This window comes from Tetranychus urticae, chromosome 3 (genome assembly GCF_039701765.1).
Source record: "Tetranychus urticae isolate SD_2017Ah chromosome 3, NJAU_TeUrti_SD_1.0, whole genome shotgun sequence".
Classification (NCBI taxonomy): Eukaryota; Metazoa; Arthropoda; class Arachnida; order Trombidiformes; family Tetranychidae; genus Tetranychus; species Tetranychus urticae.
Genome location: NC_142960.1, coordinates 5,107,647 through 5,131,502, shown reverse-complemented (window position 1 = coordinate 5,131,502; position 23,856 = coordinate 5,107,647). Strand labels below are relative to the sequence as shown.

At 32.2% G+C, this 23,856-nt stretch overlaps 5 protein-coding genes and 1 long non-coding RNA gene across 9 annotated transcripts; 4 read left to right on the top strand and 2 right to left on the bottom strand.

Moving 5' to 3' along the window:
• Positions 1 to 273: 273 nt before the first annotated feature.
• LOC107371619 (uncharacterized) lies at positions 274 to 2,239 on the top strand. 2 transcript variants are annotated; one of them, XM_015939759.3, is made up of 3 exons: positions 274 to 442; positions 736 to 999; positions 1,391 to 2,239. In XM_015939759.3, the coding sequence occupies exons 2-3, from the start codon at positions 766 to 768 to the stop codon at positions 1,772 to 1,774; spliced, it is 618 nt and encodes a 205-aa protein (XP_015795245.2). In that variant the 5' UTR covers positions 274 to 442; positions 736 to 765; the 3' UTR covers positions 1,775 to 2,239. The 2 variants fall into 2 exon arrangements, with proteins under 2 accessions (XP_015795245.2, XP_015795244.2); XM_015939758.3 differs by lacking the exon at positions 274 to 442 and adding an exon at positions 495 to 560.
• A 282-nt stretch (positions 2,240 to 2,521) lies between these two features.
• Positions 2,522 to 9,006, top strand: Mct1 (Monocarboxylate transporter 1). Its single transcript, XM_025162642.2, has 7 exons — positions 2,522 to 2,945; positions 3,231 to 3,545; positions 4,720 to 5,019; positions 5,940 to 6,083; positions 6,300 to 7,889; positions 7,971 to 8,096; positions 8,556 to 9,006. The coding sequence occupies exons 3-7, from the start codon at positions 4,803 to 4,805 to the stop codon at positions 8,741 to 8,743; spliced, it is 2,265 nt and encodes a 754-aa protein (XP_025018410.1). The 5' UTR covers positions 2,522 to 2,945; positions 3,231 to 3,545; positions 4,720 to 4,802; the 3' UTR covers positions 8,744 to 9,006.
• Positions 4,406 to 5,715, bottom strand: LOC149093221 (uncharacterized). The gene is made up of 2 exons (XR_016199714.1): positions 5,379 to 5,715; positions 4,406 to 5,131 (listed from the first exon to the last, which is right to left on the bottom strand). It is a non-coding gene; the product is annotated as an uncharacterized LOC149093221 (long non-coding RNA).
• A 188-nt stretch (positions 9,007 to 9,194) lies between the features above and the next one.
• LOC107371807 (uncharacterized) lies at positions 9,195 to 11,518 on the top strand. Of its 2 annotated transcripts, XM_015939969.3 has the most exons (2): positions 9,195 to 9,534; positions 9,633 to 11,518. In XM_015939969.3, exon 2 carries the CDS (start codon positions 9,809 to 9,811, stop codon positions 11,123 to 11,125), a length of 1,317 nt encoding a protein of 438 aa, XP_015795455.1. In that variant the 5' UTR covers positions 9,195 to 9,534; positions 9,633 to 9,808; the 3' UTR covers positions 11,126 to 11,518.
• Positions 11,519 to 11,659: 141 nt separating this feature from the next.
• On the top strand, positions 11,660 to 17,724 carry LOC107371542 (uncharacterized). Of its 2 annotated transcripts, none has more exons than XM_015939660.3 (2): positions 11,660 to 12,400; positions 15,752 to 17,724. In XM_015939660.3, the coding sequence occupies exon 2, from the start codon at positions 15,801 to 15,803 to the stop codon at positions 16,872 to 16,874; it is 1,074 nt and encodes a 357-aa protein (XP_015795146.1). In that variant the 5' UTR covers positions 11,660 to 12,400; positions 15,752 to 15,800; the 3' UTR covers positions 16,875 to 17,724. The 2 variants fall into 2 exon arrangements, with proteins under 2 accessions (XP_015795146.1, XP_015795145.1); XM_015939659.3 differs by lacking the exon at positions 11,660 to 12,400 and adding an exon at positions 15,389 to 15,643.
• Positions 17,725 to 18,399: 675 nt separating this feature from the next.
• LOC107371541 (proton-coupled folate transporter) lies at positions 18,400 to 22,430 on the bottom strand. The gene is made up of 3 exons (XM_015939657.3): positions 21,770 to 22,430; positions 20,447 to 20,599; positions 18,400 to 19,795 (listed from the first exon to the last, which is right to left on the bottom strand). The coding sequence occupies exons 1-3, from the start codon at positions 22,200 to 22,202 to the stop codon at positions 18,702 to 18,704; spliced, it is 1,680 nt and encodes a 559-aa protein (XP_015795143.1). The 5' UTR covers positions 22,203 to 22,430; the 3' UTR covers positions 18,400 to 18,701.
• Between the last annotated feature and the right edge of the window lie 1,426 nt (positions 22,431 to 23,856).

Below are 23,856 nucleotides of genomic sequence, written 5' to 3'. Positions count from 1 at the left end.
GACAAACACATTAAAGTCGACAAAAATTAACTATCAATCAAACAGAAATAAAATGACAAATGAAATAATTAATGATGAGAGCAATTTATCTTGGAAACAAAAGATGAGAAATGCTCACTTGTTCACTCTTGATAATTTTAACAATGTTCAATTTTTGTTAGAAAGACTGAAATAATCATCAAAATTTTGATAAACAAATGATTAAAAAGGGTTAGTTGAATTATCAATAGTTTCTCACGGTTTAATGTTGAATTTTATCCATTTAATCATCAGATTGGCTGAATTAAAACAAGATATTCACTACACAAGTTGATTGAATGAATTCGTTAAGATATTTTACAAATTGAAAAAAACGCGTTTCTGGTGAATTATCTAGAATGAAGGAGTTGCCTTAATCTCTTAACCTGAGTTAACTAGTTGGTAATGGGTGGTGCAACCAAAGGTATGGAAGCTTACTTATGCATTTCATCAGTTAATATTGAACAATCTCTCCTCAGGATAGTGGGAAAACAATAGTAACCGTAATAAGACTATGAGTCTCACTCTGAAGATACTAAAAGGTGATCATCAGTTGTTTTGACTCATTAATCTTTTAGCTCCCTTTAAGTTTACATTCTTCCTTTTCTTGTCTGTCTTATGTGATTTTTTTACTTTTATACTTTTTCTTGTTTTATTTTTCATTTATTTTGTTGTTTTACATTTGTTGCTATTGCTATTTTTTTATTTGTTTATTAGTTTTAATCAATTTTCTTGGATAACATCATCATGTGTGAAGTTGCTATTAATTGGGTTGGTAAACTTCAAGAACTTGGACAAAAATGCCGGTTTGTTCCAGTAATGGATGTTGGAGAAGCCTCCAACTTTACTGTTGGTGCACCGTCTTTCAAATGTGTAATTAATATCAAGGAATACGCCATTCATGTTGAGCATTCAGCACAAAATAAGAAGACGGCTAAAACTGCTGCTGCAAAAATCGCTTATGAAAAAATTTGTGAAAAAGTAAGTTGACTTTGTTATTCCCAATCTATTACACTGTTTAGCTAAACCTTGTTGGCTTTTTGGGTTGTGTACCTCTACCTGTAGTCTCACTCGTTTTTTAAAGTAAATTAAAGCTCTGTGATACCCTAATTTAAGTATTATAGTTAATATCAAAATACTGACAATTGTGAGTCTATTGATAATTATAAAAAATTGTTATGATTGTCTAGCAAATCCAAAGTCTGTTTAATACACTCTTTCAACCATCTAAGAACGATGTTGAGGTAATGAGTTCATTCCTAAGAGTATAGCCAAGAAAGTTGGTTTATTTCACCGCCCAATTTAATCTTTTTGTAACTATTTCATTTCGTGTTTATATTTCTGATTTTTTTCTCAATTTTTTACTTCCTAGATCAATGCTCCTCAGACGAGTTCGACTGACAAAATTGCTGTACTGCTTAAGGATCTAAATGTAAAAGATAACGAGATGACAGTAGCAGCTAAATTTTTCAAAGCAATTACAAATCTAAAATTGGGTTCGCCATCTAGAGATATTTCCTATGGAGACTTGAAAGATCTGCTTAGCGACCTGAATTGCTCGCTAAATTATAATCATGACGAATTTAAACAGGAAAATGGAACAGAATTCCGTTTCAGATGCGAAGTTCGTCCTGAGGGCCATGATTATCCTGTCATTACTGGTTTTGGATGGAGTAATTCAAGCGCAGAAGAGGCCAGAAATAAAGCAGTGAAACAACTTCTAAGTTCTCTTGAGGTCTACTCAAATTTCAAATGAAAGGACCATAAATGATTATGACCATGACATGACGTCCATTGACTGATTTTTTGGACAAATACAATTTGCATTCTTCCTAAAACATTTTAATACGAAATAATCTAAGTGAAAGCTCAAAACAATCTATTTATCTACCAGCAGTTGATTTTTATACATTCGAAGAGAGTTGTGTTCATGGTTAATTTTTTAAAATGATATCCAACAATCAGGCCCACTTTATTATTCGAATACTTATAAAGCTTGTTATATTCAAATATTGTGTTTGTATTTAATCTAGAAACGCAACTATTTTACTCTCTATAGAATGATTTTTTTCAAAAATCTGCCAATAATGCTCATGTTTTTTTATATTTCTGCTTCCTGGAACACTGCAATATTTATTCCAAGCTAGCAGACTCAAAACATGAGTATTTACAATTTCCAATGTAATTCATAATTTACCAAATAAACTTGCAATTAATTCCACTCTCAGCTTACATCTTATTTGGGAAAATTTTTGGGCAATGGTTTAAGTCAATGACCAACTCAATTAAATGCGCCGTATTAAATTTCAAAATTTAAGTTAATGAAAGTAAAGAGATTGTGTAAAAGATAACTCACTTAATTACTTTTTTCATTTTACAATTTGTAATGACGGTTGTATCCAGTTACGAGGATGCTCTGTGATTACTGGTGTTGACTGCCAAAGGAAACTTGAAAACATGGTTCAGCTGATGGAAAATCTTGAGGACTCTGTTAGTAACCTTCAATTTAATGAAAGAATCGTAGACAGAAATAAAATAGTGAAGAAAGAGAAAGAAAGAAAGGATTGAATTCGAAAGGTTCTCTCATGTTCAGTTTGCTATGACTTGTTACTAAGGACCTCTGTCAATAGATTCACCCAAAATTCATTGTTAGCTTGCTGGGATGAAGATGGTGAATAGATGGTGATGAAACTGTTATAATAATGAAGGTGAACAAAAGACTGTAAGATAAGAGTGTAATGAATGTTAGTTAATCTAACAATAAATTTGTCATCTTTTGTTTCCGAGTTGATCACCATTAATCCATGAAAATCACCATTTTCCAGTCAAATCTATTCCATTAGTTATCCCTTCTTTGCTTTGAGCTGTTTTTTCATTTTGCACTTTTGTGACGACTTCACTCGATCTGGTTACCTCTAGTGCTGGGGGTTAGTATTTATTTTAACCATAAATGTTTCAAGCTGACCAATTTGTCCATCTTTACAATTATAATTGCTATTCTCCACCAATTAACCACCACTATATGTTAATTTACAAGCTTGAAAGTGAAACCAATTTACAGCAATTGCATTGCAATTTTGTGCCAAAATTACCAACACAAGTGTTAAGATCCGTTTCCATTTACATCCATTGAATCGCACAAACATGGGATAAACTTACACACGGGTCAAGTTCAATTTTATGAGTTAATTTTGTTTTATTTTCGTTTCCAGCTTGTTGTTAATTGCAGTTGTTCAGTATTTGCTCGTCCAATCCCAAGAAAAACATCAACATTAGTACCAGAAATTTTGATTGCCAATGGGAGGTTTGAAAAATCTCTCATTATATTGCAAACTGATCAACTGTTTGCTGCACAAGATAACTAATTGAGAGACTCGGATGAAGGATCGTGGTTAATTAGAGTCTCCTAATTTACCTTCAACCAAATCAATTAGGATTGTCAAGTCAACCGTCAAACCAATTGTCAGATGATAACATCATTAACTGGACAACAAAATCACATTGGTTGAACAAGCCATCACAAAACTGTAAGCATTCATCCTTTTTTACTGCATAACCAAGCAAAACCAAAAGCCAAACCAATGTATTAACTTTGTAATTGTAATTACTGGTGAAGTGTTTAATTAAATAACAGACATTGAGGCCTATTCAATCCTACAATTTACCATTGACTCATTTACAAAATGGTTAAATTGTATCAATATAAGAGCAAATGTATCCATTTTTACATGTTTTGTATCTCAACTGAACTGATCTAAACAGGATACAAGGGTTCAAATTCAATTGATTGTTGCCTGGTTGTTTAACTGTTGATGCTCAAATTACCAGTTTAAAGGTCGACTTTTTTCGCTTTCCTGAATTTCCAGATAAGATCTGTATGACGAAGAAATAAAATTAATTAGATTTGGCAGAAAAAGTTAACATTTCAGTGTTTCATCTTTTAATAAATCTGATTAATGATGATGACGAAAAGCAACTCAGATTCATTGATTTGGCTATATTTAGCTAAGCTAATTAATTCATCTGAATAATTACAGACTAATCAAATATTACGTAAAAATACTAAAGTGGTGCAACATTTAGCCTTGCCTTTCACCAAAGCTAATTAAGAATCAACTGTCTCTTTAATCATTTTAAATCATGTCTAGAATTTTAAACAGCAATTTATATTGATAATCTATTTATCTGTTGAAAAAGCTTCATCTGTCAATATGCTTGGATATTTGATTGTTTAATTGTAAACATTTACTTTTGAAATAAGTATCATGTTTGAAACCAGAACCAGAGTTTTTGAGTGCAAAATAAGTCAAGTTCAACCCTAAATATTGACGCCAATAACCAATATTTACTTATAACGAAATTTGATTGGTAATTAAGATTCTAGGAGTAGGTCAGCCAAGAAAATTTAATAAATTGATAAGCAAGTGATGTGAAGACATTATTTGTATTGGCTTCAAACCAAATTCATATAACTCTTTTAGATGAGTGTTTTTAATAAACACGTGAGCGCATTCAGCCTGTAAAGCAATTACTTGATTCCATCTCATCTAATCTTTCAACAATTTTGGAACTGCAATAGATTTGAAATGTCACAGCAACCAGTCAATGAACGTAATCATGTCTAAATCAAACTGCTTTGGCCCTGTCTTGTCAAATGATTCAGCATTGTAATCCTTTTTCCCTCTGTTTCGGTTTTACCAGATTTAACCCTGGGTCACAAATTAATTGTCGACTAAATCTGCTTCAATTTATTCATCTGGCACAAAGATTAATTACGAGTTAAGATGACTCGATTAAAGCCAACAAAGGCTTATCCTAAAGCTCCTGATGGTGGATATGGTTGGATGATTGTCCTTTCCTCTTTCATGATTCATTTCCTTGCCGATGGAATCACTTACACGTTCGGCATATTTTATGTTGAATTGTTGAAACATTTCAAGGCAGGTAAAGGAATAACAGCATGGGTTCCAAGTATCATGACTGGGATCACTTATGGAATTGGTAAGATTAAAATCAATCACAGTAACTATTACATTGAAGGTCTTTGTTCATCGCAAATCAATCTAAAACAGCTGTTTCTTTATCCTCGCTCCACTCTACTTTGACCATGTTTCTGTTGAGAAAGAAATAAAACTATTAGAATTGATAGAATTAATAGAATTGATTTCTTGATCAGTTGTTAGACTAATGGTTTGAGATCTCGAAGGACTTATTTTATGCACGTAATTCAGCATAAATCTTTACTTTGATAAACAAAAAGAGTTACATGTTTGTTTTATTAATAATTGATACAAGGAATCGTATTGTTATTTACTCGCAAATTGTCAACTTATCAAATCATATTTTTCTTTTGTACTAACCTTAATTTCTTGGAGGGGTGCCAGGGAACATGAATGATAAACTTGAAAAAAATTCATTATCAAACAATGAACGATGTTGTTTTGTTTTTTAAAACAGGTTGTTTCAATAATTTTGACAATTTTCAACGGTTAGTCACTTTTTAAATCACTCTAGATCTTCAATGAAGTTTATTCTTCCAAATTTTGTCAGCATTTAGCCTGAATGATAAAATTTCGTATTCACAAGTATCAAGAATTAGCTAAAGTTCAGTAAATTGCTATTTTGTTGTTTTTATATTCAACTTAATTTGTCAACAATTACTGTAACAATCAAAGAGTATACTCTTTAGTAACAATTGTTCAACTTGATATTACCGCTCTTTTAAATTTGAAATTTCCATTGGAAGTAATGACATCTAGTGTGATAGAAGTAGAATGAATTAACAGTTAGTTTGTTTTTATTCACCTGTGAATCATTGAATAATGTGCGATGTTACATCTGCTCAATAACTCTCTGAAGTAAAGTTTTGTGAAGTTTATTAAAGTTTCATTAAAGTTTTTCCACAACATTTAATCAATTAGGTCCAATCGCAAGTGGACTAACAAATAAATATGGCTGCCGTACTATTACGATTGTTGGTGCCTTGTTCGCAAGCTTTGGATTAGTGACCAGTGTAATAGCACCCAATGTTACTTATCTTTTTTTCTCTATTGGAATTTGTGCAGGTAAGTTGATCGTTTACATTTTCTTTACTAATTGATCTATTCATACAATACTATAAAAATACAATTTAAAGGCAATGTATCAAATGTTTGCTTAAAAATTGTGTCCAACTAAAAGGATTTAAAGAAAATTTCTACACTCCTTGAAAGCCATGATTGAACCGCATCAGCCTCTAGTAAACATTATATAATATTACAATGTTGTTTTCTGTATTTCAGGAGCTGGCTTTGGATTGATTTATCTTCCTGCTATTGTTAGTGTTACGTGTTATTTTGAAAAAAGGCGAGCTTTCGCAACGGGCATAGCAGTATGTGGCTCTGGAATTGGAAGTGCGGCCTTTGCCCCGCTTACGGAATGGCTCATCCGCCTTTATGGTTGGCGAGGGGGACTTCTTATAATTGCAAGCCTGCTGTTAAATTGTTGCGTTTTCGGAGCTTTATTAAGGCCTCTTGAAGAAACCGAATCTGACGAGGATGAAGATCAAGTTAATGCAGACAATAATAATAACGTTGATTCCTGCAAAAAGATAATTGAAGAACCTATCAATGACAGTAAAGTTACTCCACGAAATGTTATTTTAGCTAAAAAGATAACTGCTGAAAAGCCGGAAAACAACGCTAGAGATATTGGTACTATTATGATAAATACATCCTTTTCTAACATTGATGGACCAGTTGTTGGTTCAGTATCCAGTTTAGCTCTTGGAAACAATATACAAAACGATCAAACACGCTTACCCATGTTGACCATATCTGAGCCACTAAGTCCATCTCGTCATTCCATATGTGCCTTGTATCCACCAATGACTGGTCAACTTCAACCTTCAGGTGAACTTGCAGAAAAACATGAAAATTTGAATATTGGTAATAATCTAATGAATGGCTTAACGATTGCCAATGGAAACACAAATAATTATTTAATGCAGCAAAATTTAAAGATAGGTAACGACAAAAACCAATTTAATTCAACTCAACAAGAAAATCAAGTGGCAAACATGGAATCTTGTAATACAACCTGTCGACGGAAACATTCAGTTACCAGTTCATGTGGTATTTTATATCGACGAGATATATTTTATTCAGCATCTTTAATGCACCTAAATCTTCCTACAAATCACAATCCAAACAATAAATTGTCCTACTCAGCATCAACATCAGCTGTGAATGATTTGAGTACTTCATCCATTGGTTCTGACGCTAATCCTGATACGAGAGCATCCATTGAAAAGTCTATGGTTAACAGAAACAATGATTTCAACTTACAAAACAATGAAATGTTGAAAAGTTCATCCAAGTATATTATTTCTTCTTGCTCGTCATCGTCACTTTCATCATCAGCATCTTCCTTAAACTCTTCCTCTTCCTTATCTTCATTGTCAATCATCTCCAAGTTCAAATTCTCGTGTATGTCTGATTGGTTGGCCTTTCTTTGTAGCGCTGAAGTCCGAGATACTCTCGATGAAATGATGAACTTTCGTCTTCTACGAAACCCAATTTTTCTTGTCTTTTCAATTTCAAATTTATTGACTTCTCTGGGCTTTTATGTTCCCCATATTTACATTAAAGACCGTGTTGTTGGATTGCAATTAGCCTCTGATTCTGAGGCATCCAATTTACTCGCCATAATGGGAATTGCATCAACGATTGGTCGATTAATTTTTGGCTTTATCTCAGACTTGCAAGTAATTAATCGACTTTTATTATTCAATTGTTGTATCTCTCTTTGTGGCCTTACAACAATTCTCAGTTCGTTTGTCCAAACTTACACCTACATGGCCTTGTATTGTGCTATATTTGGGATCACTTGTGGTATGTTTAATCATGATTAATGTTCTATGATTATTTAACTCACATTAATCTAACGTACTTTTATATTTTATTAATCAACAGGAGCCTATGTTAGTTTAACGTCCGTTATATTGGTTGATCTTCTGGGTATTGAAAAGCTTACAAATGCTTTTGGATTGGTTTTACTTTTTCAAGGAGTTGCTTGTTTAATTGGACCTCCAATTGTTGGTAAGACTCTTAACTGTTTTGATATTTATTTATTTTGATTACCGTATCGGCGAACATTAAGGCACAGTGCTTCTAAGTGAGATGGACACATTTAGAAGCACCAAAACAATCGGATAAGAGGCACATCTGCTAGTAATTGAGACGCTGAATTCAGCAATGATTGACTGATTTACCTGTCATAATTTTCGATTGCTGAGCTTCCACGATTTTTATCTGACAATTAGAACTGTTGAGTGGCTTTTGTTTGAAAAGAAGCAAGAATTTCATCGAAGAGGCTTCCTTTTGACCAATTTAAAATTTATTGTCCCAATTTGAACTGATTTTTTTACACATGGGCAATGGATGTAAATGTGCTTATAAATAAGTCTATTCATTTATAAGCACTGTGCCTTAATGTTCGCCGATACGGTAATTAATTAATGAACTTACTGATTAATGATTGTTGTTTATTTAATGCAGGTTGGATGTTTGATTTAACTGGCTCTTATGACCCAGGATTTTCTTGGGCTGGATCTATGATCTTAATTGGTGGCTTAATCCTATTCCTTCTTCCCTACCTTGCCCATGGTAGATTCAAATTAACTTTGCATAACAATAAGCGTAAAACTCCTAAAGTTGTAGTTAACGATAGCCTTGTTGTTGCATAAAATCCCCACTTAGCAAAGTTCTCAAGAGAGCGAAAATTTATCTCTATTTTTACATATTATACAGGCCATTATTATAAACCAAGTGTACAAGTCTAATCGATCAAATTTTAACCAAAACTACTTAAATGAACCTTACTGTAAATTGTGAAAATACTCACTCGTCAATGTGAATCCCTTTATTTCCATTCAATGTAAATGTAATGTCTCTATGTAATATTACAATTATAAATATAATATAATATTAAAATTTAAATATTTCAAAATGTTTGATCAATTCACATCTTTTCTGGTTACAACAATTATGCTGGAAATCCTTCAAAATGAACTTAGCGACTTGAAAAATCAATTTTAAAATGATTTACATTAATCGATTTTCACCTTTTCTTGGTATAAAAGTTATGTAACTATAATATAATAATAAATGCAAAAAGTCAATCTAGAAACTGAGAAAGTTATAAAAACGAATCAATCGATTGATTGTTTTGAGATAACTAAAGATGGCTGTAGCTCTACTATAATATGATAAGCAGTGCTTCTCGGAGTTACATTAAACCGGGCTATATGAAGACTAATATTCCTCTTATCATCATTTTCTTTCTTTAATCTTGTCTTCAATATCATCAGCAGCTTTATGTAAAAGTTATCAATCACTAATCCAATCCACTGCATTTTCATTGTCCTGGAGTTTTTCCCATTTTCAATATCCATTACTTATCAGATGGCTATGTTAATAACCAAGAGATCATGTCAAACTCACCATTGATTGCTCCTTCATTCAATTGAAAACTGGGGTAAGTAGTGATGAACAGTTTATAAACCATTTATCACGTCATTAATAAACAGTAAACATTCAACATTTAATTGCTTTCCCTCTCATTTGCCTCCACAGTTCTTTTTTATCTCTCTAGCTGTAAAAGTGAAGATTAAATCATCAGCCTGCTAAAATAGTCTTTAAATAGTAAATTCAACACAAATTCTGCATAAATTTTCTCATCGATTCCAGTGAAGCATTCATCTGTTACAAATTTCTCAGTGATAATCGTATTTGGTGCTAAATTTACAGCCATGCCAAAAAAATACCACTTTCTTATAACCGCTACAAACTCTTATGGTCCAATCAATGCAGCTTTGGGATTTGGTGAATTGCTACAGCGACAGGGACATCACGTTATTTTCGCACATCTAAGAAAATTTAGGCATTTTTCTGAATCTCGAGGTATCGAATTTTTGCCATTTTCTGAAGGACTTCTTAGGACCAATGATTCTTTTATAAATTTGATGGATAGCTGTCCTGACAGCATACGAAAAAATCCTCTGGAACGTTACAGGAACTACTCTGAAGCCGATAAGGAAAGGTTATCGCATATGGTGGCCGAGTATCGAAGACTTGAGTCTTGCATTCATAAAATTATTGCAGTTCATCAGACTCAATTTGATGCCCTGATCCATGGTTGGTGTGATTTTACAAGCTCCTTATTTGTAACAAACCACACGGTCATATCTTTACAAACAGCAAACCCTCTCAATCTATATCACAACGGTCCACCTTACGGGTTTGGTTTGTCTACAACAAGCGATAAAAGGCTTTGGAAAGAGGTTGCCCAAAATTTTTTGGAAGCCAATTCAGTTAATATTGAAAAAACAAATGAAATGCTGCGTTCAATGAAAAGACCGCCAGAATTTAATCCTCTAAAAATGGTTCTTCCACCCAAATCAGTTGGTTTCTACTATTATCCAGCTCAATTGGATTATGAAGAGTGTTTACCCAGAGAGCCAGCATGGCATCGAGTTGATTGCTTCATTAGATCGCCTGGCGTTACACCACTTGCAATACCTCGGGACTTTTTCAATAAACCTGGAAAATTGATCTATTTTACACTTGGAACAGCTGTTTCAAATGATTTGGGAATAATGAGAGACATAATCAGTGTCTTGGCCAAATCTCCCCATAAATTTATCGTCTCTAAAGGTTTTCGTGGTGATCAACTCGAGTTGGCTGATAACATGTGGGGTGAAAATTATGTTGACCAAATACGAGTTCTTGAATTGGTTGATTTGGTTATAACAAATGGCGGTAATAGTACTTTCATGGAGACGCTTTATTTTGCTAAACCACTCGTCATCATTCCTTGTTTCCTCGATCAAATGGACAATGCACAAAGAGCTGTTGACAAAAAGATTGGATATCGTATCAATCTTTGGGAGTTTAGCGAGCAGCGTCTTTTGGATGCTATTGAAAACGCTTTAAAAGACGTTGAAATGCATAATCGAATCAAAGAAATCTCGCAAAGCATGAGAAACTCAGACAGTGGCGTACAAGCTGTTAGAACGATTGAGCGAGTAATTGAAGAAGCAAAAAGCAAAAATCCAAGACACTACTGACAAGATTGTTTTTTCAATTTCACTCTGCAACCGATGGAATCAGCTTCACCTTATCATGAACTTGATGTCATTTTATCATTAACTTATATCTGGAAAATCTTCGTCTTCTAGAGAACCCAATTTTTCTTGTCTTTTAAATTTAATCTACTTTTATGTTTTAAAATCATGTTTTTGGGTTGAACAACCCAATTCCATAAAAATCCCAATCATAATTCCTCAAGTATACAATATTTGACCAATATTATTATCAACACTTGCCTAAATGTATACTGTATTGTGAAAGTATTCAATTGTCAATTTTAATTCCATTTGCAGGAACATTTAAATTTAAATTTAATGTCTCTATATTATATGATATTCATAAATATTAAAATTTAAATATTACAAGTGAAATTTGCACCTTTTCTGTTTATAACGATGATGCTAGAAATGCTTGAAACTGAGCAACTGGAAAAATGATTTTAAAAAATAACGAATCATTTTACAATCGATAAACCAGGTTGATTGTTTTGAGATAACTAAAGATGGCTGTAGCTCTACTTGCTACATGATAAGCCGTGCTTCTCGGAGTTTCAATATACCGGCTTATATGAACATTAATATTCTCCTCATCATCATTCTCTTCATCATTTTCTGTCTTCATTCTTGTCTTCATCATTCTCATAGGATTTGTGATCATGCTCAACTAATGTCAAAGTGAATGAATGAAACTCTGAAGAAGTATAACCATTTTCACCTAAAACTCTTTCTCTCTTTCCTTTTTTTCCTCCTCATTCTTCACATTTCTTCATCTTTCACTGGATAACATCCACTCTATCATCCACAATATCTTCATCTTCATCTTCATCTTCTTCTCCATTGGTATCCAACACTTCTAGTCTTTACTTTCTCATTTTGAATGCGTTTACCTTTTTTTCAGCTGATGAAAATCAAGCCTTATAACCAACCATGTCTCATTAATACCAATCGACTCTGTCAATCTTATAGTACTTGTTCTTGTCTAATTGGAAGCAAGCAAAGTTTATTTTCATTTATTGTTTCATTAATTGTTATTAATCTTGTTATCCTGCTATCAATCGTATCTCCATCTATTCTAATACCATCACCATCATTACCAGATTCATCTAAAAGTGATTACCCACCAAACCAGTCTAGTGCATTTCCATTGCCCTGGACTGTTACCCATTTTCAATATCCATAAGATGGTTATGTTAATAATCAAGGAATCATGTCAAGCTCACCATCAATTACACCTTCAATCAATTTAAAACTGGGGTAAGTAGTGATGAACATTTTATCAAACCATTTATCACACCAGAAAAAAAACCAGAAAAAAGAGAGTCTCCATTATTAAACATTGAAACGTTTAACCCAATCGTCATTATCCTTTCCCAACTTTGCCTTGCTTTCCCTCCAGCGCCTTATTCAAAGTAAATACCATTCAACATCATTCTTCACTTTTGTTTCCCTTCATTTGTTTTCATCCATTATTATCCATTGTATGGTTACAATTTAAATTCATCAATTCTCTCAATCTCATCAATTGCTTTCTTCTCATTTCTTCATCATCATCTTATTCCTTTTCTCATGCAAATCCTTCCTAAATACACACACACAACACTATCTGCTATAAATTCCCATTGCGATGGCGCTTTTCATCAACCCTTACATTTTATATTTCATTACATTGTTCATGATACAAACAAAAGATTCAGTCTATCTCCTTTCTTCTCTCCCTTCTCTCTCTCATTTCTCTATCTTCTCTTTCTTTCCCATTCCCCACTCTCTTCCACCTCCTCATCCAGTGTTTGCAAGGAGCAAGAAAAAAAACCTTTACCTTTTCCTTATTCAACTCTATCTTTTCATCAATTTATCCCTTTTTGTATTATTTTGTGTTATGTGCTTCAACCTTCATCTTCATCTTCTTGTTTCCACTCTATCTTTTTTTCTGATTCATTGAACGTTTATTGTCCTGTGAATAAAAAATACTCAGGACTTCATTTCCAGTTGACCGAATCTGTCAACTAAATTTAACTTTCAAAGTTATCAACTATTAACTGTTGATAAAAATGAACAACGTTAACAATAATAATAACCAAATCATAGGGAAACAAAAATCAAACCTCTGAATATGCAAAATGAAGAGAAAAACAAAATTAAAGCAACACAAGTACAGAGTTGAACCCTGAAAAATTTACTTTCATGGAACAGTTAACTTTCATATTATCATATCAAAAAATCAACCAGCAATCATGAATAAAAATCAATATCTAAAAGTTAATTAAAATTGGAAAAGGCCACCAATTTCAGCTCGACAACAATTGATATTTCAATCAATTGGCCATGATTAAAATCAGATGATTGAAGCAACCAGATGATAGATGATTCCAGTAGATGATTAAAGCTGATGGTTAAAGTAGATGATTTAGTGAATGATTTAACCTTTTTAAACTGACTTTACCATTAAGTTATTAGGTTTTAACCATCAATAATTACAGTTGAGTTGAACTTGTTTCATCTTTTTTTGCTGTTGCCTTTGTAAACATATTTACTCTGTTAACCTTTAACTTTTTTTTATACACATCAGAATGTTCATTTTACCATGAAACCATTGAATCAGTTAATTGAATTTGATTTACTATTAAATATCGTCTGGGAGTTTTTATCTGGGACTTGATGTTTCAAGCTTGATATAATATTTACCTTTTTTGTTTCTTGTTTATCCTTAATAAGGTTTAATGCTCTTATGTTGTTACCTGTTATTATCAAAGTAAACACTAGAATCCAGTGAATATTATTATCACCATTAAGTTAACATCTTTATTATCATGAAAACCATCATAAATTATAATTCATTTTAAAATCACTTGTTTAATGGACAAGCATTAACAATTAACAGTCTAAAGGTTTTCCTGGTAATGTTGATTTTAACCCAAAATTTCAGCCAACATTGGATTCAAATGTATTTTACATTTTAATAACTTTCTGGTTCCATTTCAGTGAATTGACTTTTAATTAGCAATCAAATTAATCTTTTTTGATTGATTGTTTAATCTTAATTTAAGATTTACGTCAAATTGGATTAAAAACAGTAAACATTTGCCTAATGGTAAAGTAATGAGCTTTTTTTAGCCTTCTATTATTGTATTATAACTATCAAAAACGGGTTACTATCAAATGTAATTTACTAATTGTATTGAGTCACTTTTTTTCACATTCATTGCTAATGTTTAATCATTTACATTGTAATTGTATCTAATTAAGGATTGAGAATGAAGTGTGCGTAGGATTTATTGATAACAATGTAATTGTTGAACGAGTCAGGCAAACAAATATCATATTACTTTGTCAATTAGATAAATAAATTGTCAAGAGAGTTGAGTTGAAGGGTTAAAATTAATTTGCTTTCAAATGTAAACTCTCATTTTGAAAGGTATTAATACAAGTATAATTCAATTTGACAAGATTAATATAATCAGTAAAATTGGTTTTTCATTTGAAAGTGAATTAATCATATTAACCAATGTTTTGTCAAAGATATTCAAACCCAATATTGCAAGGTTTCAGACTGGAATCACTTTCATGATGATGATGATGATGATGATGATGATAATGGTGATAGGAAGGAAAAAGGTTTAATGGTTTAGGCATTTTATTTTCTGGGTGAAAATTTGAAAAAAATGATCCTAAAATGTCTAACCTAAAATCACTGACAATAGCTTTTTACTTCTCGCCTTCAAGTTGCTTTACCAGAAAATGGTTCAATCATTTGATATTTTTGGGGTTCCATGATATAAAATTTGCTGAACTAATCATTCTTGAGAGTGATTTTCTATCATATAAAATCTTGATTATCCTCATCTTTTTCTTGTCTGTTTTTATCGTTATTGAAGGCAGCTTTAATGATATGCTTTGAGAAAATACTCTTTGGCAAGGAAACTCTGTTATTTAATGTTGACCCTGTAATTAAAACTCATTTTCCTGACCTTTTTTTTGCTTCTCTCGTTTTTTTTCTATTTTTCCCTGATTTTATTGCTCTTCGTTTAAATTGTTACTCAGCTAACTTTGAAAATTATTGTCACCATCAACATTATTAGTATTATTACTATGTTAATATTAGTATTGATTTAACTTTTCTGCCATTTTATGGAGCAAAATTTTCCCTCTGGTTTTTTCGTTCGCGCACTATCAGAAGAACCTTGTTTGGCTTTTTTTTCTGGTTAACTGCCTTTTTTGTATTGTGTGTGTTTCTTATTGTCTGTTTACCTCTAAACAGTTAACAATTAGCATCTTCCATTAACCATGTTTAATTATCCATCTCTAATTAACCATTTTCTAATCATTTTGTTTCCTACCTAGCCTTCCATTAGGCTTCTACATATTTTAATAGCTACCAGTCAATCATAATGAGCTACCATTTGTGTTTATGTTGCCAAATTAATTTGGCTTGTGCTTACACCAAACATCCATTGTTTTAAATTTTTATCCCTTTTGTTGTTATGTTATTTATTTTTGAATGTAAGCTTTGAATAACCTATTTAATCAATTCACCATTATCTGTTGATTTTATTTGACCATCAATCTAATTGTACTTTTTCTTGTTCGTTTCTTTCTTTTCGCTTGCAGGTATAACTGGATAGATGAATTCAATTAATGACCGACTCTTGATTCAGCTATGCTGATTAGCCGATTACACCCAGTTGTTTGTTATAATTTTTGGTTATTATTATTATTATTGCAATTATTTCTCAATGTTACATTGGTTACGAGTGATGATCTCATTTACTCGGGTTCAGGGTGTTTCGATGATGAAGAAAAGTGTACAGATTTCGTTGATATGGGATCAGGAGATGATCTAATCACACCTGTTTACATTCCGCCCAAAAGTGGTTTAACCACGAGCCCATCTTCGTCTTCGTCTCCATCTCCTCTTTCAACTTCTAAACCTCATCAAGTAACGACACCAGTTTCAGAGGAAGTCGATGAAGAGGATGAAGAATGTGTGGACGAGGAAGAAGATTGCATCGAGGGATCAGCTTCAGGCGAACCCTCTTCTTCATTGCCATCCTTAAGTTCGTCTGAAAGAACAGTTATAATTACCTTATCTTCGCCATCACCTTTGTCACCACCCATATATCCTTTATCCTCAACAACAGTTTCAACAACTACAGTATGGAATCAGTGGACAGTGCCCAGTTATTTAAGACCGTCACCATCACCAGAAGAGCCAATTATCGATTATGAGGAGCCAGTACCGCGAACTCCTCGACCAATGCCACCTCCATTACCGATTCCACCTCGACCTTATCCAACAACTAAACTTCGTTTACCCACACGTCCAACAGGAACACCACCAATAATTAACGTACCTTTACCAGAAATGCCGACATCAATGGTTGAAGAAAAGAGTAAAGTAAAGCCAACATTGATTACCCATAAAAGCTCAGCTGATACGACAGCAATGATCATTGGCTTAATTGCTATTGTTTTAATTGTGATTGTGATTGTGACTCCATTGTTTCTGTTTCTTAAAGTTCGATATCGATCTGGACCAGCTTATAAGACTGAATCAACGAGTAAAAATTTTCGCTTCCTTCCGGTTGCTACTGGAGCACCAACTTTGCTCACCTCAGCCTCTCAATCTACTCATTTAGGCGGTCCACTTCTTGAAGGTTCAACCGTAGTTCATAAAGGGACAAAGGTAACGGCAAGCGGGAAAAAGAAAGATGGAATGGAATGGTACGTTTAGCCTAGACGAAAAAAAATTGCAACAATCAATGGATTACCAATACTTTTAAAGATCAACCTCAAAGCAATCAATAAGTTATTTAAAAGTGGCAGTAAACTGCGATTTTTATATATGTTTATTATTTTGTAGTCCTTTTAGCAATCAACGGTCACCTTTAAATCAGAGACAATTAACAATCTTTGCCTACACAATTTTAAATCATTACTTACCAAATAATTTCATCACTCATCAAGAAATCCATTTACACTTTTTTCATCGCACCGTCAAATCACATCTTCATTGTTATGAAAAATTGACTCAATCAACAATCATAATCATCAATCCATCAACTCAATTGTTGATTCTCAATTTTTATCAACCGCAATCAAATAAAAGCTATAAATCATCTACCAAAGACTACATCATCAACCGTAATGCGAATTGTTTCTCTCTCTCTTTCTCTATTCATTTCTATTCTCTTAATTGTAATTGTAAATGACAATGAGGAACAAAGTTAAATTGTCGAATCAACCATCAAAGAGATTAATCCTTTCATTTTTCTTTGATCTTTAATTGCAACGTTTTACTATCACAATGTTTTTTCAACCAACAAAATAACAATCAGATAAGACCAGTGTGAATGAATGTCTGATGAGCTTCTGATTCTCCAGAATGCAATAAGAATTTAAATCAATAATCAAACCAATAATGACAATGTCAATATAAATATATGTGTATAAAAATGAGATAATTAAGTCTGATAATCTTATTTATTGTTTTTGTTTCTTCATTTATCAATTTCTTTTTTTTGATATTACATTATTAAAAACAGGGAATAAAATGTTCTAGCCTTAAGGCTATAAGCCAAAAATGAAGTCTAATTTGTTAATTAACTCGCTTCTTTTGGGTATTTAATGACAATTATGGTCGGATAATCATCAATCCAGATGAAAGTCATCATTGAAATTCATTGAAAAGTAAATAAATTCTTAGATAAACTCAAGACCAAAAGATTTCCTGGAAAACATCAATTCAAATAGATTCTGCCTATGCATTCAATCCATTAACTCTTTCAATGCATTCAAATCAATCAACTTGAATGATTTCAGTCTATTCCTGATTCTGGTTTTACTAATTCATCGATTATTTAAACTTTCAGATCTTTGAATCTTCATTAAAATCTGTGTTGATATCTATAAATGTTTATATCAATCATCACCAATGGATGTAAACAATCAAATAAATCACAGTAATCAAAATATTTACAAAAGCTTTATAATTATGTGCAAAAATTTTGCCAAAAATATAATTAACTTGCTCTGAAAGGCTAAATGTCAAGATTATGATTTAAAAGATTGTTAGTTAATCAAAACAAAAATGAAATGGCAATCTTTGAGTAACTCATCATTGTTACATTGAATTTGCAGATAGACGAAACTAATTAACAGAAATGAAGACTTTTCTGATATCGAGATGAATCTTTAACTTAATTTTGTTACATCATAAATATCATACATTTCATCATGAACATCATGTTCAAATCGAATACAATTGACAAAGTAATGAGTTTATTCAGAGCTATGAGGGAATAATAAAGACAAAAAACATGAATATTATAAATATCTTAATGTAAATGTCAAATGCAACTTGAAGATAATTGATAATAAAGTTACATTTGGCTGAATATCATAATTTAATGATAATAATTATATTATGTATAAACTCAAATTCAGATTATATCTACTTGTACTTATGCTTTAATCATTAGCATTTGTCAAGTGTATATTTACAGTGATTAGGTAAATTATGGCAATAAGATTAGTTTCGATTGTGGTTATTTAGACAAGTTTAATATTTAACTTGTTGACTAGATTTTTCATCCAGTTCAATAGAGTTTTCAGCAACTTTAGCATTTGGTCCATTTGGTGTGACTTCAGGTTTAGATGGTTCAATCTGTTTCCTTGGCTTGGCTTTTAACTTGTAAGTTTTGTCCCATCTTGATCGGGTTATATCAAACCAAATATAAACAGCGAGTGGATAAAGCATTATAATTGCATCAGCATGCCAAGCCATTCCAGGTAATATTGCTAAAGTTGGCTTGAATATTGCTGAGTGGAAAATTGAGGAAATCATTGGTCCAGCACCTTCAATACACGATAATATACAATAAAGTTGACCGACTTCATTTGGTGCGATAATACGAGACAAAATGGATCGAATTGAGATTGAGGCCAATCCAGAAAAAATGCATGTAGCAAACGCTAAGTAGTATCCAAGGGAAGTTAAGAGAGCGCCTTTGAGTGTCAATGATATTACCAGTGACAGTGATCCTATAATGCCAAAAACAGTGTCACTCAGTTTTAATGTTGGAACCAAAATTAAAGTGGCCAAAGTGGTACCAAACGGTGGTGCAAGTGAAAGGAAAGCATATCGATCTGAGTATTCATCGGCAGACCAATTGAGTACTTTTTGTGTAAACTGGTAACCAATAGAGTCTTCACCTTTCATTGAAATCAAAACTACTGTCATCATTGCTATTAAATGCCAAATTTGGGCTCTTCCATAATTATCACGTTTACGGCAGCAAGTTTTCATCATTGTGGTAACACTTTTAGGATTAAATATATCTGCTAATATTGATAACAATCCATCCTTTTTGCTCTTGGTTGAATTCACTCTTATATTTGGTCTTTCCAATGAACGAATAGATAATCTCATCTCGGCTTGACGATTAATCCCTGGGTTTGTTTCCAAGTCATCTGAAGGTGATCTTTCAATCGATTGTTTCCCAGCATCACGCAGAAAGATCAAAGCCCAAATAGATGCCAATCCCCAGAAAAATGATGTCAATCCAAATACAGCAACATAATTACGGTATTGATTAGGAATCCATGGGTCCAATGTTAGTAACTTTCCTCCGGCAACAGTTGCGATCGATGGAGCTGTGAAAGAAAAAATCAACTTTAGTGTTAGAAATCACATTCAATCTATTTTTAAAACAGATTTGATCGTTTAAAATATTCATGATGACAAAATAATTTACTTTAATAATCAAGAATAGATCAACTAAAATGTTCAAAAACAAAATTAAATTTCCATTGCATTAAAATTTCATAAAGTAGCTCCATCTATTAATACAATCCCTAGTAGATCAGCAACTCTCAAGTTGAAGTTCAAACTGTTGAAGCTAAAACTGAAATTGAATTATTTTAAAGGTTAATTCAAAATATAAAATATTAAATTAAATATTCCAACTCAGAAATCGAAGCTATAAAGCCAGTAGACAAGTCTGATCAGTGAACAATTCAAAGGTGCTATAGCACTGAAGTGATTACACTTTAATCTATGTTTACCAAGTCGTTCACACAATTAAATGATTCAACTCTGATTAAACCATTAAAATTGATTAAAGTAAAATCTGTTTGCTATTGAACTTTCAATTAATAGATGATAGATTAACAATTTCTTCCTGGTTTATGAATCATTATTATTTTGATAATCTTAATGGCAATGAAATTCCAATCAATCAATTGTTTTCGCTTTTTAATTGTTAACTGTTTGATTACTGGTGATAATATTATTATGAAACTTACACAAAGAAATGAAAAACTCCATTACAGCAAATCTGAGTGAACGTAAATGACTCGGTGTTGTCCGAGTTATTATTGTATAGCAACCGGTCATTGGGACGGTCAATCCTCCAAGCAATCCTTCCAATACATATGAATATAATATGGTTGTTGGAGCTGAAATGTAAGATAAGATGAAACAATTAGTAAATGATGCGTTTATTGGATTGAAATTAGTGAAATGTAATTTACCATTTGAAACATTCAAAAATGCCTCTCAATATCAATTTTCAATTTCTCAATGTTACTGATTTCTTGTGATTCCTGCTTTCTTTTAATCAAATCAAGTTGTACCTAGTTGATGGAAAATTTAGTAATTAATCTCATGATTATGATTGTTTTTTTAATGATCAAAAATGTCCTTGATTAGCTCTAATCCAGCGATTAAGTCAAAGTCAAGCTCAAATGATTGCAGATGAACAGGGAAGAACCAGAAAAATTTATCTCCATTGAAAAGTGAAAGGCTCAAATTTGCCTGTTAATGTTGAGGTCAAAGGTTTAAATGTTTATAATCAGTGAATAATCAATGAACAAAGCTTCATGTTTAATCTGGTAAAAGCTAGTTTCATGGATTGACAATCGGTTGAGGTTAGTCTGGTTTAGATTCAACCAGAATCAAAATCCCTTTCAATTTGCATTGTAATCTTGATACTAATTACATGTATTGTTAGACTGTCTTTGACTATGAGATTAAATCTTGGTGTGACAATTAGAGTTAATCAAGGATAACCGATGATTAATAAGTGATGTAGACAGAGAAAATTGGATGAATTAATGTATCCAATTAAATAGATTAGAGATCGATGCTAGTCACTAAAGGCTTATGAAATTTAAGGTGAAAATTGCAAATGTAATACAAAGTATTACCATGAAATACCCAGTAAAATGAGAGTGAAGCTGGTTAATTCAGATTAACCATTAAAATGTCAATTTACTGTTTCCCTAATGATGAGGACAAAATTTAGTTAAACATATTATTGCATCAAATTGCTAATTAGTAGGATGAAAGTATTGGTAAATCAAATGAGATCAAATCACCACCAGAAATGCAACAAGTTAATCTTCAGCTGATGTTAAGCCACCAACATGACTCGATAAGTTGATGAAAAATATACATAATTATGAGCTCATGATACAAATTTATACTGATTAACAAATGAACATCACATATAATCAGTTGAACTTTAAAAAATTGAACCAAATTTTTCAAAATGTCAACATTATAAAACTCTGAGGATTATTTGGGTGAAGAAAAGGGAATCATCAATAATTGTTTCAATAGCTTACCTAAATCAAATCTAATACAATTGTAACAGCAAATTAAATTGGCAACAAAACCACCAATTGGCGCAATCACAAGCAAACCATACAAATGGTTGGGATAAGTGTCAATCCAATATCCAAGAAACAGTGGGTAAAGTATACCAGGAGCTGTTGTTGTAATGATTTGGTAATTTTTTAAAGTTGTAACTGATTGTAGAACTGAATTTTTACTCTCCTCGTAATCAGGATCACTTAATTCAGCTAAATCTTTACAAATTTCCCAGCCCAATTTGTGTTCATTCAGGCAATATTTGTCTTGAGCAAATTGGGTAAAGGTAACCATTGGTAAGGCAAAGGGTAACATGCAAAGTAAATAATAAACATCAACTTTCAGGTGGCAAAGCGCTGCCAACAATTTACGGATTTTTGACATATTTGGACTCGCTGGTTTATTCATATTAGCAAATCACTTGATATAATGGGAAACAATTTAACTTTTCTGGTTGTAATTGTATAAACCTGTAGCCAAAGTAAACCTATTGAAATAACAATAGATCTATTGGATGTTCACTATTCACAGTTATCACTAGTTATCCTTTTCAGACTGCACCAACAATTGTGATTAACTAATGATACAACTGGTGATACAACCAGTGATACAGCTAATGCTACTATTACTGGTACTGCTAATTGTAATAATCAACAATTCAATTTATCTATTTATTTACATTTCAGTCAATTCTCACTGCACTCACTTCAACTCTCTCAACTCATCCAAGTTAAATACAAACCGGTCTATCGGTTTAATTCTTGAGATATTGAGATCGTATAAGTTGATTATCATCATCTTTGTCATCCTCGTCATAACCAATATCATCATTAAAATAGCTGCATAAACTGTTATTTTGATTGGCATGGTAAATAGCTGATTTCAATTGTTGGAACGTCTTTGCAAGTGAACTTTTAGATATCAACAAGGTTTACCAAATCTGGTGTTATTTAGGTTAATTTGGGTTGATCAAAATGTTGACTTTCTCTTGATTTTGGAATGATTACTTTGTGAGGTTTAATTTCTGGGCAACCTTGGAATGGCAAGTTAATCAATTGAAGGACAAATTCAAGTGAACAATTTAACTTGTTCACTTTGTTGTCCATTCTAAGTTACATATAATTAAATATTAACCAGTCAATCAATACATAATTTTAGGCTTCCCGAAATTCCCATCATGATTTGGGTTGATGCAAACCAAATTTTGAAACAATCCTTTGGCTGCTTCCAGGTTTCATTGGAGATTGGTTTGATTTAGGGCCAATATTCATTTGCTTCAGAACTGATGCACTTTTCAGCTTTCCTGTTTACAAAAACAAAGGTTTAATACTTATATTAAGATTAATTATAATTACAATGTATTAGTTTGAAACATCCTTGTAACTCGCATTGTTTATCACAAAAAGACATTTATTTTCATCAAAAATCATCATCTTTTTTTTCATTTCAAGAGTAAATTGTTCTCTCTTCTGTGTTGATTAGTTTGTTGAAATCAAGTAGATTGTTGTTACAACTGATTCCCGATAAGATACCAGTCTTACCCAGCCTCTACACTGTTCATGACCAAAATAAGGATGTAAAGAGAATGGTGTAATAATTAATTTCAGATGATTGAAAATCCAATGGCATTTCTATTAACGTCCAAATCATTTCGCTCAGCTCAAGTTGATTTTAAAACATTAGATTTACAACTTGAGCTGCAATATTATTGCCAGCCTTGGCATTATATGACATATGAATCTTTCAAGACAGTAAGTGATAGCAATTAGCAAGTTGACGAAATCATAATGCCATCCATAAAATATCAGTTGGAATGAAGAAAATGAAATCTTCTTACAATTTTGTTAGATATTAACGGTATTGCTAGATGTTTTGTTTGTTGAAGATTCCGATCAAGATAGCAATGATGGTGTTGTAATTGATGAACCAAGAGAATGTCCATGAGAAGGCCTTTCAATAACAAGATAAGAAAGATCTCTGACCAGAAAATATCGATGATTGATGGTCCGGAAAAAAGCTGTAGATAATTATGTAAATTTGACCAATAATTACTGAGATGTGA

Bases quoted from the DNA above. Each gene is read 5' to 3' on its own strand.
- Mct1 (XM_025162642.2), top strand. From the start codon at position 4,803: ATGACTCGATTAAAGCCAACAAAGGCTTATCCTAAAGCTCCTGATGGT. The intron at 5,020-5,939 runs GTAAGATTAAAA...TTAATCAATTAG, and splicing joins TGGGATCACTTATGGAATTG to GTCCAATCGCAAGTGGACTA. The intron at 7,890-7,970 runs GTATGTTTAATC...ATTAATCAACAG, and splicing joins TATATTTGGGATCACTTGTG to GAGCCTATGTTAGTTTAACG.
- LOC107371619 (XM_015939759.3), top strand. From the start codon at position 766: ATGTGTGAAGTTGCTATTAATTGGGTTGGTAAACTTCAAGAACTTGGA. The intron at 1,000-1,390 runs GTAAGTTGACTT...TTTACTTCCTAG, and splicing joins ATGAAAAAATTTGTGAAAAA to ATCAATGCTCCTCAGACGAG.
- LOC107371542 (XM_015939660.3), top strand. From the start codon at position 15,801: ATGCTGATTAGCCGATTACACCCAGTTGTTTGTTATAATTTTTGGTTA.
- LOC107371541 (XM_015939657.3), bottom strand. From the start codon at position 22,202: ATGAATAAACCAGCGAGTCCAAATATGTCAAAAATCCGTAAATTGTTG. The intron at 20,600-21,769 runs GTAAGCTATTGA...CTTACATTTCAG, and splicing joins TTGTATTAGATTTGATTTAG to CTCCAACAACCATATTATAT. The intron at 19,796-20,446 runs GTAAGTTTCATA...TTTCTTTCACAG, and splicing joins GGAGTTTTTCATTTCTTTGT to CTCCATCGATCGCAACTGTT.
- LOC107371807 (XM_015939969.3), top strand. From the start codon at position 9,809: ATGCCAAAAAAATACCACTTTCTTATAACCGCTACAAACTCTTATGGT.